Below are 13,849 nucleotides of genomic sequence, written 5' to 3'. Positions count from 1 at the left end.
AGGAGAGATGTGCTTTCGCTTTGTCTGCTTGTTCCCACGGTCGTGCAGTCACGCGCGCAGATACCGAAACTATGCCATTTTCTACCGTGTTCCAGCCTGTGTTCATGCTCTGCGATCCGGTTGTTGTTCCTCAGTATTCGTGCAGCACTGAAGTATACCGCCAGTCATGTGTCCTTGTGCACAGCGCTCAAAAGCGTGCGCTGCGCGAACCGATAACATCTCGCACGCAACGACCCCAGCGGAAGTGCGCATCGCCGAAACAAAAAAAAAGCGAGGCGAAAAAAAAGTGAATGCGGGTCCCGTGACGTATATTTCAAGCGATCCCCGAGGCCGGATATGGGAGGACGCAGGAAAGTAATTCAACTTGCGGAGGCTAAACGGGGCGCGTGGAGGGCGAGTCTCGCTATGCAGTAGAGCTCGCCTACTGATATCATGTGTTCGCGGCACTTAAATATTTATACCTCGGCTATTAATTAGCCGATTTGAAAACTTTTTGTGGCACAACGCTCCCTGGAGGACACATAACAACTTCAAGTTTATAACCAACATTTGCTATGGGACGTGGTGAGGGGCCCTTTAAGAAACCCCTCCTGAATACAAGGCACGCACAGTCATGCGCAGCCAAATGGATCCCCGTATATATATATTTTTTAATTTTCTGAAATTGCTTAGCGTAGCGCAAGACACCAAACATAGTATATTACAAATTTTCGCAAGCACAATTTTTTTAATGCACCATGTACTCAACTTTATGGCAGTGCTAGTTTGGAGGCATTGCTTAATAATTTTTCTTCGGATACGCTAGATATAAATCACGCTTGCCTTTAGTGCATCAAGGTGTGCCCAAGTGCTATCAGATATATCTAGCCACATGTGTAAGGATACTGAACTCTGCCTATCGATTACCGCCAATTTTCATCCTTTTAGACATGAAGTTGTCGCCTGTAGGTCTTTTCCTGAGATTTCCCGATCGCTGAAAGCCAACATTCTCCTTAGAACGACAGAAAGCCAAAGCCAAAGTTGTCGCGCCTCAAAAGTTACTAGAGGCAGCTGCTCGCCTTTGCTGGGTAAGCTTGTGGTCGCACCAGCTGATAGCGACTACCTGTGCCAAGACATGCACTTTACCTTCGATCGTGCGCAAGTGAGGATATTCTTATCACTCCAGCTCGATCACGCCAGCTGGTTCCCAGATGGTATAAGGTCGGAGGCTGCCGGTTCTCAGACATGTCACTCTGGAGATCGGTGAAGCTAGCATGAAGATATTCGTGCTGTTGGCGCTCTTCGGCGCCGCTCTGGGTGAGTGCTATGACCGTCCAAGCATGGTCTTAGAACTACCATGAGCTCTAGAAACGGCTTCAACGCGGAACTATAACCGTTCGAAAAGAGCACCGGGAAATTCGTAGGGAAATTTGAACCTCTGAACTGCAGATGGAAACAGCACCTATCAAAGAATCCCGCGCGTGGCCAATTCAGTCTCTTGTTTGGTTGATAAAATTATTGGCTGACGCCGCCTTTGTAGCCTACCCTTGAACCAGTACCACAATGAAATATTACAAATGAAGCGTGAGGCAAGAAGCGAACGACAGGCCAGAATTGTGTCTCCCCTTCGTTGATGAAGACGAGTTCTATTGACATTTTATTTGAAACGGGACGGCGATAAATACTAAACGAACCGGCTTTAATTTGTCAGGTTTTACTACATCTATTGATATTCAGCGTTCTGGTTATCTCTTGTGAATTTTCTGTCTCTTCCTCAAAACCCCTTTGTATATATTTTACAGTTACAACCACGGCTCTGTCAATTTCTTCCGTTCTTCTACCAATATTCTGAAGGTGTCTTGCTTACCTCGACCTCTGACTAGTTAATCTTTCCATCCGCTCGCTTTGAGTCAGGACGCTTCTGTCAAGCGATGTCCCTACGGTTTTTATAGGGTGAATATATTAACATTCCATTACGATGTACTGAGTCATCTCGGGACTGCTGTTGCAGCAGTCGACACATTCCTGACTACGCTAGAAATGTTTTACTGGGTAAGTTTTTTTGTCGTCACGGAGAGACGTCGGTCCTTAAACAACAAGGCACTGCGTTTTCTTTTATCGCACAAATTTTCTACCGTGGTTTGTTGTTTGCCATATTTAAAAAATTCTTGGGAATGTATTCCGATAGCAGTTTTATGGGCGCTCCAAGCTAATTTTCACCGTGAGCGTCACTGTGGGGCTGCGCATATATTTTGGTATATCTATGATATATGTTTATCTATGCCATCGGTTATATTGCTTCACTATTTAATAACTAAAGTTGCTCATACCATGTCTTACGTTCTTGAAGAAACTACACGTCACCATTTTGAGAATGACAGCCCGCAAGCACATTTTGTAAACAGACATTGACAGCTCGTGCACTTTATCCTAAATCTTCTCAGATTATTATTAAAAAGTATAAAGCACTACCAGTGCTCAAACCTGGAAGAAATATAATTTTACTTGGCGGGATTTTTATGGGCAGGATAATTTGGGGACAGCGGTTGCTTTAGCGAAACTGTAATTAACGTGTCACACGTCTTCTTAAACAAATTCCCTTAGAAATCACCGCTAGTTTATTACTTTTATTGCACAGTTATTACTGCTAACAGTTTCTAAACAAACCTTGCTTTATATCATTTCTTTTTTTATTTCCCAATACTTCACACCAGGCAGGCCCAAGTAGGAGTGGAACATAAAGCAAGCATTAGAACAAATGCGGGTTCAGAAAAACAAGTTCACAACATAGAGTATACAAACAGTAAATACCTGTAAAAAATAAATTGCAACAAATAAAGAAGACAGAAGCAAGAACATCTGTTCTAGTTTTCGCCCAAAATAAGTCGCCTCATAAATAGATTTACGAAGATGGTTCCCGTCAGAAATTGTGTGTGAAAAAGAAAAACTGTCTTTAAATGCATTAGTTTTTAGCAGATATCGGTTTTAGTGCATAATCATGTCGAGTCTTTCCGGTATTTCATGAACCTACTGCTCTTTTTTTTCTTAATTAAATCAATACAGTCAAGTTATTGACGACGTCGAGAGGTCATGAAGAGCTATATTTTGATTGGAGTCCTTTCTTTTCACAACTACATCAAAAATTACTTTTGTCAAAGGTTGCGCAGTTCGCTAGAACGAGTTCACTGCAACTTGCCCAGCTGTCAATATTGCTGTTATAATAAGGGTACTTCCCTACTAGCACCAACGCGAGGTCCAAGTGCAAGTGAGTGCCAGTTGTCGCCGATGCTACTCTTCAGAACACGAGACAAATGTTGAGCCTTATCATGTGCATTATCGTAAAAATAAATTCCACTGATTTGTATAAACTTGTCTTAAGGTCCAGCCGCATTCCGAATGTGCATATTCCGAGGCTTACCAGTGGCGTCATGTCGTGTGTGTCCATAGGCAGACGCTTCCCCGAACTACGACACGATTCTCTCAAGTTATGAGGAGAGAAAAAAGGCAAGTAGCACTACTTCACCTGGCGTGCTCAATGGAATCCTCAAGCGAGTGCTGAGATTTTGCTAATGCAAGTGCCCCGCACCCCACTTTTTCCAAGGATGCCGTGTCTGGCCACTTACAAAGTCATAAGTTATCTTCTGCTCAATATCCAATTTACCTTTTCTTAGGCTGCTAGCTACTTTTATTCCCCATACTTCTCTCATTATTGTTTTTATCTCACTCTTTTGCTCCATCACTCTCTCTCTCTCTCTGCCTGTTTATATCCTGCACAGTAACCAAAAGTTTATTCACGCTTCACGCCAATAGATTATATGGTGACAGTGCTATGCGGCGAAGTGCATGGCGATGGTTTCTGGTTCGTTCGTTTTTAAGCTAGTGCAAGCGACGAGGCACTTTGCTTCCTGCTGAATCCATGTAGCTGTGTCAGCGCAAAAGAGACCATTCGTGCTCGAAGCGAGTTCTATCGAAGCAGCCAGTGAAAGTACCGAATTGGCTACATATTTATGAGCCGAAGTCAAATCATTTGGTTCAAGAGAAAAACAAAAAAGAGTAACTTGATTTGAATCGACAATGTTCAAAAGATGTCACAGAGGTGACTTGCAAGGGCTATCTTGCAGCCGCCAGCGATTTCGACAGGCAGTGCGCACCTTCGGCTGACCCTGGACCTTGCAAGGGCTTCTTCCCCAAGTGGTGGTACAATGTGGTCTCGGGCAAGTGCGAGGAGTTCGTCTATGGCGGTTGCCAAGGAAACGACAACAGATACGACACCCAAGAAGAGTGCGAGAGGACATGCGCCGCTGAACCAAGTAAGTCGACATCCATACGACGTTTGTTCCAACATTTTTTTTTACACCGCCATTTTCATCACTTTTGTTTATCACTCTTCCGCGACAACTCTGACTTGCGAAAAGGTGATCAGACCATCGACTTGCAGCAGCCGTGTCTTGATTGGACAGTAGCGAACGAGACACGTACAACAGAAAAGAGGCTGTAAGTGGTAGAAATCGATTTCGCTCTTTTGCCATACGAAAGATGCACCAAGTCAGAGCATCAATTACCAGCTAGCTCAAGCCTTCCTAACCATCAGTAAGGCTTCCGAAACAAACTGGGTACATAGTGTCGGAGGCTGTGATCTCAGGGATTAGACTCTGAAATGAATTAGGCGGTAGTGAGGTGGTTTGTCAAGTGGCCCCGATCTATTTTCTAGCAGTTAGCAGACGAACCACAGCTTAGACAATTGTATGATGTGGCACCTTTACCCTGAAAATTCCGTCGCAACACAAAACTACCCTGTGAGGTTCTCGCAGTTACCTGCAAATAGCGGAAAGGTGGCCAACTGGTGCCACCAAAACGTCAAAAAAGAAATCGGCTTTGTCGACCGAAGGTCGAAGCACGGATTATGATAGAAAGGTTTAACGTTGCGCATTAACTTCTCGCACAGAGTTCTGAATATACACAGATCCAACTAATGCCGATGGACCATACGCGGGTGCACAAGAATTTCTGTAACCCTTAAAATCATTGCCAGGCCATATACGGCCTGTAATGAAATTGCACAGCAGCTGCTGCGCTAACCTCAAGGAGAAGCGCCAGTAAGATTACTTTGCTTTCAGGTTTGAGCGCCGATATCGTTTTGCATTTTTAGTATTTAGCAGGCTGAGAAGATTTAATATGAAAGGCAAGCCCAGTGTGTGGCATATATTTCATGACATTTTCATCTGGGTTGCCATTCTCGAAACTCTGAGGAATAATTTAGTGAGGAACGTAAGACCTGGTATGAGAAACTATAGGGATAGAATAGTGTAGCCATACAACTCACACATACCCTATGACATACAGCATGGCACAGCAAATATATAGGCCCCGGATGGCTTCCGGTTTTGAAATGGCCTGCTAAATATAGCGAGCAAGAAAAGCATTGGCCGCTATATCGAGTTGCAGGAGTGTCCTAAAGTCTGAGCCCGCAGGTTTTCAGCAGTTTTCCTCTATACATAACGACAATTTTAACAGCAAAGATTGCAGTAAGTAATACGAGAAATTTTAGGTATTAATCTTAACGGGTAATGTGCATGTCTTTTATCTCAAAACTCAGAGATATACTTTCGCCCAGTGGAAGAACTCAAAAACAGGCTTGGTGTTCCGGCGCAGCACACTCACGAGGCCTATGACCAGAAGTTTCGAAAGGCTGCTCTCTCGCTTCTGCTATTGCTTCTATGAAGCCGTCTATCGACGGTTTCACTCGCGAGAAACGAGAACTCTCGGGAAGGACGCCCTTCGCCCGCTTGCGCACGTTTCTTTTTTGCCGCCGGCAATGATAACCGGATGCACAAAGTTTGGAGCGCTGCTTCCGTGGCCTCGCTGATTGCTTTAGCGTTTTGGGACTCGCAGTCGCAACGATGGAAAATCGAGCAGCGTGCGACTGCCCTGCGACGATCGCTTTTAGACCAATGCGACCATTTGCGACAAGAACAGTCGCACGACCTCTGCGATTCGCAAGAGTGAATTGGGCCTTAGACTGAATTGTCAATCTAACACCAATTTTATTTTAGATAAGCGGTGCTCTATGCTAATTTCTGATATATTTATTGTGGATTCTTATGCGAATATTTCCCACCTCTAAGACCAAAATCAAGAAAGGGGCTGACAGATGGAATAGCACACTGGGATAAAGTTTCTAAACAGGGATATGGTGCCTCAGAAAGGCTGGCCAACGTATTGACAGAAGGACCTATCTTCGCCAAAGGCGGCCTCGTAATCGTCGGCATGTTAGTTTTAAAGGGTCAGTGCAGTGACGTCACGTATGTTCGCCGTCGGTGGTGGCTGGTTATAAAGGGAGAGACTTCAGAGGTAATGAGCGCTGTCGTGCGGCATCTGAGAGCGCCGTTCCCGAGACGAGGAGACAAGAGTGGGGGAGTGGGAAGGCGGGGAGAAAAGAAAAATAAAAGGAGAGAGAAAAACGGGGGGGACACCAAGAGGGAGAAAAGGGGGGAAAAAGAAAAAAAAAGGAGAAGGAAGCAGAGGAGGGCGTTGGGCAAGCGAGAAGTTAGGGAGCATTCAGAGGTGTCGTTAGCGGCATGCTTTTGTGGCACTAGAAGAGCCGGTTAGGCGCTCAGTGCTCGAGAAACACACCAGGCAAAAAAAAAACACCTTGAGTTGAAAGCGTGACTTTAGTAGCATAGTAGCAATGCATCGTGTAATTTTGAAGTAGTTAAGATGGCGAAAAGGAGTCTGGGATGCAATATGTGGCGTATCCGGAAGGAAGCGGCATGGTCTTTACGAAGCGGCTCATTACGAAGCGAAATCGTCCAAGGCGTCTGACCCGGAGCGGCCAGGAGTGAGTGCGCGCGTGCAAGGGTGCGTGTGGTTCGAGGCAAGCTGAGTGTTAAAAACTAGTCGAAATTCGCGAGACCCGACGGCTACGACGCCGACAAGCAGGGCCAAAGTTTAATTACTACGCAGGTGTCGCGGCCAAGTGTGAGCGGACGAGTCGGCTTTTACCAGAAGTACGTAATTATTATAGAAATTCGAAAGCAGATTTTCGCTTACTTCAGCCTGTTTATCCAACCGCGTCAATAAGTATTCACAGTAACCGCAGGAAGAAGCGCAGTGATCCAAACGCCTTTCTTGACCGATGTCAGTCATTGGCCAATGCCAGCCGCCTACGCGAATCTGCTATATTACGAAACGAAGTGTCCTGAAAAGAGTGAGGAGCAGGCTTCAGTTCAAAAGAGAGCGTTTGAGAGAAAGGTGACTTCTCGCTGCACTCGCGAGATCCATGCGTCGCGCACGACTCCGTAATTTGGCTGATGTTCACAGCAGCACATCCCATTCGCGAACTGTGTATTTTCACCAAGCCCGAGGGGTGGTTCAATGCCCCTTCAAACATTCTGAGATGCACTTGAGCGCACTAGAGTAAAATGACAAATAACGTCATTTCTGCATCTTAAAAAGCAACCGCTTTGTTCGTTTCGCCGTGTTCCTGTTTTTCCCCAGTTCACGCTAATTATTCCTTCCCCAATAAACCAAGCAGCGGTCAGTATGACGTGCGCTTCTGCTGGCACATTCTGCACTATTTCTCCTAGCGAAAACGCCTATGACTGGTCATACGCGACATTTTCAACATTCTTAAACAACAGCTTTCGTCCTGGCAAATTCGAGCTCGCACGTCCTGTTCTTTTCTGTGTCGTTCATTATTTGACATGTGTTGGGAACGTTTTCAAGTAAATTCACGCGCGAGACTCCGCGAAATTACTAGATAACAAAGTCAGCAGTGAGTCAGAATTGAGTGCCCCTTGAGGGCTCTTTAGTATATTAAAATGGCTTGAACTGAACTTACTTCACTTATTGTATCTAGAGTGTTTCTCCACATTGTAATAAAATAGGAAGACACTTGATTCATGTCGTAATGCTTGATTCGTAATGCTGATTCGTAATGTTCGATTCGTAATTTATGTCTTCATGTTGATTCCAGTCAATTCCTGCCCTCTAATGTAGGTTTTTTTTTTCAGTGTCCTTGAACCTCAACGCAACGATTCCAGGTAACAGACGAATACTGTTTTCTTTGCTGTCTTGTAAACATCGCGCGAATCTAAGATGTCCAGATTATAGTTTACTCTTGAGATTAGATTGACCCCGCAGTGGACATAAAAGTGCTTCGCACTGTGCACTACGTTCGGCGAATTGGGTAGGCGCGACATTTTACATGCATTGTGTTAGCGCCAAGTAAGGCTGCATCCAGCGATCGTGTTCCCGTACGGAAAGTGTGAATGGCTAAAAATAATGAAGCGTTTAAGTAGCGCAAATGCGTGTCGTAACCAAGGTTCTGACGGCCTAACTCTGTCAACACTTTACTCTCTGCCGAGGTGGCTCATCATCTACGTTGTTCTGCTGCTGCGTAAAAGGTCGCAGGGTCTATAACAAGTAGTGGAGACCGCATTTTTCCGGCTCCGGATGTAATAAAGGACACGTGCCGTGCCATGGTTCCAGCTGAGCACAAATACGTACAAGTTATCCAAGACCTTTCAACTACCAGTAATGCTAAAGTAATGCTAGTCGCTGTATGGCATTACGTATCGGGATGCCGCATACCGCTCGCCAGCGAAGCAACCGTACGAAATGGTCGATTTGGTTTCGCGAGTGCATCTTATACCAATAATTCGATCCCAAACGTACGTTCCATTGCGTGTATAACTGGTATGTTATTACCGGTCACAGTCTCCAGTAATAACGATTAATTTCTGATCGCCATGTCAACTGATTGTCGATGGAATGAGTGATAGGTGGCGTTTACATTCTCGAATCGGCGTGCAGAATGGGAGAGACAGCGCAGCGAAGTGCTCCGCCAATAGCCTTCCGCAACTACGATTCTTCACCTGCACCAAAAGCACGCTCAAATTTGTTTTTTTTTTCTGTATCGCCTGCGTCGAAGTGCGGTCCGATAACCCCCGGCCTCCTACTCTGAAGTGTAACACCGTCGCCGCTGCGCAAACGTGGCGGATGGTGCCGTGTGCTTGGCATAACACAAGGACGTGCGCAACGCCTTCGTCTCGCACGCTTACGGGCTATGCAGTCCGTCGCAATCGCTTGCCAAAATTATTGCGCTCACACCCGCATCTTTTCACACTTGCCCCGGTTCCTACGACACCTACGGGTGCTTCCGCGAGGCGCAGTAATGAGTGCGCTAGAGTAGCAGCAACAGATTGATGGTGCGAGTGCGTGGCTGGAATGAATGAAGATGCCCCACCGTAGTTTTAAAGTGTCCAATAACAACAATTCTGTTTACTGACGTATAATGCGTTTCGTTGAGCCAAATCGCAGCGTCAAGGGTGCTTTAGGAGACGTGATGTGCGGTGCACTAATTCAAGACGACGATGGATGTCGCCTTCAAAAAAAGAACAAAAACAATGTTAGGTTTCATATACAGGAACAATCCAATGACAGAATAATGAGGGGACACATGTGTGCATAGTTGGCTTATTTTCACTGAAGGCGACGCGTGCTAGGTGAACTTTCCTGGATAAACGGAATACGATTATAGAAATGCATGGTTGAATGTGGCTTAGTTTACTTCAAGTGACATATTGGAGTTACCTGTGCACGGTAGAAACATATACTACTGCAGTAGATCCAAGAATTTAGAGAAATATGAGAGGTGATCTATAATTTCATAAGTTGGCTAAGTGCGAAAACACAATCAGAGCAGAGAACGGTGCGAACATGTGAACAAACACAAAATGGTGACATAAGTTCTAACAAAGATATATCAGTACATTTTGCGCTCATAGTAAGCGTTAAGCTAATTGTTAATTGTAGCTAAGCATTAATACTAAATAGTAGCAAATGTGCAGTCATGCAAACAAGCTTATTTAAGATAAACACTTAGAAGAATAATCAACGTTACATGACATATGTAGGTAAATTCACTGATACAAGAAATAACTAAAACAAGTCAAAATTATCTAGTAACATTGCCCGACATCACTCTGCCTGCAGCCTCCGATAAAATTTTGCAACATTGCGAGAACTCCCAGATACCTGTTACCCCTGCTCTCGCTACCAATCCCCAGAAACGTGTTATGCCAAAGCGTAGCTCACGCATAGCTGGAAAAGTACCTCTATGAGGTGTTCCGTAATTTTGCTGCTAGTGTATTATGCAAACAAAAACTGACAAAACAACCCGTGCTTTCTGGAGCGAATTTATTATCATCTTGGCGGTCCCAATATCATATGTAGCTGATGAGCTTTCAACGGGTGAAACCGCAGATTTATTCTCAATGGACGGTTGATATGCACCGACGCGTAAGTTGCCAGTTACGCTGGTAGCCCAGCACCGCAAATGTTGGCCCCTTCACTAGGTCAGCGGTTTTACACGCAATGGACACGCACGTTACTGTTCCGCCTTCTAGAACAGGGATGAACAACGCAGCAGTTTGCACACGTACGCAAGGTCAATGCTCACGTGGCGACGTGCTCGTCTTTCCATGCAGTGCACAACTTCGCCTGTCTTATGGAACGTGACCGAGGGCCGTGCCGTGCATCCATAACTCGCTACTACTTCGACACCAGGACCGGTACGTGCGAGGAGTTCACCTACGGAGGCTGCGAGGGCAACCTCAACAACTTCGAGACGGTCGAAGAATGCAAGGCCAGTTGCGCTCGTGAGTATTGGTACAACCGAAGTGCCGTGGCTACGTGGACCATGGCCGCTATAACGTAAAGCTATTCCAAAGTTTTCTATTCCAATTCTGCAATCATATCTCCAGATTGGTCAATCCAGATCTCCAGATCAGGTTGGTCAAAGATTTTTGGCCCACCCTGACTACGCCTGTCCGTCACGGAACGTCACGAAACCCGCGATAGCTCCCCATCTAATATGAAGCGTACACGCTCATTATGCAATATTTGACCGAGCAAACGAAAAATGGTTATTACCGATTCGACGATTTTCACCATTGGCCCTCGGCTGTTGGTCTAGAATTTTCGGGCTTCACCCGCTTCACCTGCCTGTCACGCGACGTCACAAAACCGCGAAGGCTCACCGCGTCAAAGTGACATGTACGCGTTAAAGATACATTAATATGACCAACTAAACTGAATTTTCTTCTGAATAGCCGCAGGCTGCCCCGTTCCGAAAGGAATAAAAGATCGCTGCCACCGATCACTCAGGCACTGGCTACTCGATCCTACCGGAAAGCATGGGTCTACTTGCGTATAATAAAGCTTCCTGAGTTGCCGTGTGACGTTTTCGACCTCGTTCTGTCAACTCATCTTTTCTGACGATCGGTTTTATTGTCATTCCTAAGATTCTCTTGCATACCGCTCTGATTTTCGACCAGCCACCGCTAGATAAGTATGGGAAAGCGGACCAAAAGCAGACCGCTTCATTTCAGTTTTCTCCTCGCCTCTGGTCAGCCAATTAGGTAAGACAAGCTGCTCCGCGCAGGGAATGTTATTCGTTCTTCAAGAAAAGTGACCACCTATGGCCGAAGTGCGACCAAAAAAAAAAGATAAACAAAAGTGACCTCCTATGATCGAGGAGAGCGTTTCATTGGTCTGTTCAGAAAACCCTGCGGGTCACCACCCGGGACTTGCGTCGGCGGTTAGGCAAAGTTGACGTCAAATATCGGAATATTGTTACGTTATTGGGCGCCAGGATTACGACGGCCATTCTCGAGTAATGTCACTAAATCGCGTCGCTAAGTTATCGGCACAGGCTCTGTGCACGAGTGCTGTTGCGAGTAGAATTACGCCATCATCATCGACCTATTTATGTCCACTGCGGGACGAAAATCTTCGATCCCCAACACATTTGTCTTGCTCCACTTGACACTATCGTATGCCCGCAAATTTACCAGTGTCAACACACCATCTAGTTAATATTTTGTAACGCTAATAGCCCGTGGTTTACCTGCCCTACATACTACGAGGCCTGTCCAATTCCATTTCATCTAGAATTACATAGATACGAGTGCTCGAGGATTTCCAAAGAAATGGGAGCATCAGGTGTGATGCAACACGCCAGCTACAGCAGTCGTGCTGGTGGCTACAGCGTGTGCTTGTTTGACAGGCAAGACATGTGACGGACAAGAGCGGGACCGTGAATAAGTAGGACGGTCATCGCAACGAAGCCCGGGAATGTCGATGCTTCCAGGAATTGACGCAATCATACGATGCCATACTCTTTCCCTCTTCACTGTGATTCTGTTACATAGATGTATTCCCTCCTGTGCACCATTCTTGCACGGACTGGTGGTACATTGTGAGTCTCTTCCAATAAGCATTATCAGATCCTAACAATTTTTGCTTCCACTTTTTAGCGTCGTTGCTCGCCTAAAAAAGCCACATAGCTCCTTTACATTATTCTAGACTGCCATCGATCCATCTACTGTGCATGCGTAACAGTTCTTGCGAAGAAGGTTATAGCACCGCATTTTTTGTGTCTCTTCCGAACACAGAAGTATCGACATGATGCGAGTGTTTTTCCCAACCCATTTTCACTTGTCGATAGACAGTCCGCTGCCTGTGTTAAGGCGCTTGTAAGCAGCGTTGATAAGCGATTGCATCTCAAGCACACGGTAATCCATACGGACATATTCCGTGGCAAGCTTATAAATGTTTAAAAGGTGCCTATGTGGCCGCTATTTGAGTAGGTAACATGTTAGTCTTGTGAATGAACGCGGGCCGTCAGCAGAACATTCTCGCGTAGGGTATCGAGGATGTTGCAATGCTACCTGTGGATTTTCTTTTTTATTGGTCTTACTGACTCCAACAAAAGCTCGCCTTCATTGTCGCTTTTGTCATTTGCTTCGAAATATGTGTAACAAGGAATGAACATAATATCCGAAACAAATTGTAAGACAACATGGCCTCTGTATAATTTAAGCCTTCTTCATTTAAATGCGAGCCACAGTTGAGATTTATTGTGAAAACCACGCGCACAATATCAGGGTTAATAGCCACGTAAGTAATACCACACTTATTGCCGGTACATGGTGGCCGCCTGTTCTTGGGTGGACACCGTGTCTTATCCATTAGATTGCCATACTGAAACTTACTATTCTTTTCTGAGCATTGGCTCGCACGTTCCCACCTGTGACTGTTACTCGGACGTAGTTGTTTCGAGGCTATATTGTATAAAGCTTTGCTTATTGTATTAGCACTTGCCTCCATTGTGTGGTGGTACATTAGAGGTTGTTTTCTGATTAGGGGAAACGGTTCAGTCACAATGTTCCTAGGCTGTGCAAAACAGCATGTAACTGCCACGCTGAATGCGGAAAGGTGTCTGGCAAGGGGTAGACGAGATTGCAGAGTCATGGGGTGGTACGAAAAACGCAGGAAGGTGTCCCGGTAAGGAAGTGTCGGCCCAACAAAAAAGGCAGGCTACTGGACTTTAGAGCTTCTTTTCCGACCCTCGATGCGAAAAAAATCAAGGCAGAAAACCTTCCCAAAACATGCAACAGTTTAAGAATTGTGTATGATTGGAAAGGTTACTCCGGTGGGAGGGGATCTCCTTATCGCGCTAATCAGCGTCGGAACGGCTGCACGGATGTCACGGTTTCAGAACGATCATGTGCTTGGCAATTAAATGGTGCATAGTTTCTTTCTCCAACATCAAATCAATGCAGAAATGAGGTTTTTTTTCTACTTGTTCGGTGTTTGACACATAGTTGCTCCTAATATGGCAGCAATTTTTACATGTCTCCATCCTGAAGATGACTAAACAAAAGTGCGGCCCATTTCTACGATGCTAACGGAACCTGAAGCACAGACTGCTAGTTAGTTCCAGTTTGAATTGCGTCGCCTTAAACGAGAACGCTATTTTGACGAGCTGCAGATGGGGCAGTGCAGATCCTTCGGTATGTTGATC

The 13,849-nt window shown here is 45.5% G+C and overlaps 1 protein-coding gene across 2 annotated transcripts in view; it reads left to right on the top strand.

Moving 5' to 3' along the window:
• Positions 1–1,216: 1,216 nt before the first annotated feature.
• The window catches only part of LOC135896911 (papilin-like), a 71,636-nt gene continuing 59,003 nt past the window's right edge, over positions 1,217–13,849 (top strand). The window contains exons 1-4 of one of the 2 annotated variants that reach the window (XM_065425414.1): positions 1,217–1,296; positions 4,101–4,289; positions 7,992–8,021; positions 10,470–10,640. In XM_065425414.1, coding sequence (XP_065281486.1) covers positions 1,254–1,296; positions 4,101–4,289; positions 7,992–8,021; positions 10,470–10,640 — 433 coding nt within the window. In that variant the 5' untranslated portion in view covers positions 1,217–1,253. Of the gene's footprint in view, positions 1,297–4,100; positions 4,290–7,991; positions 8,022–9,126; positions 9,189–10,469; positions 10,641–13,849 lie in introns of those variants that run through there. The other variant, XM_070522409.1, reaches the window with a different exon arrangement.

The sequence above is a fragment of the Dermacentor albipictus genome, chromosome 7 (assembly GCF_038994185.2).
Source record: "Dermacentor albipictus isolate Rhodes 1998 colony chromosome 7, USDA_Dalb.pri_finalv2, whole genome shotgun sequence".
Taxonomy (NCBI): domain Eukaryota; kingdom Metazoa; phylum Arthropoda; class Arachnida; order Ixodida; family Ixodidae; genus Dermacentor; species Dermacentor albipictus.
Note: the sequence above shows the minus strand (reverse complement) of the source record. Positions and strands in the feature narration are given on the sequence as shown.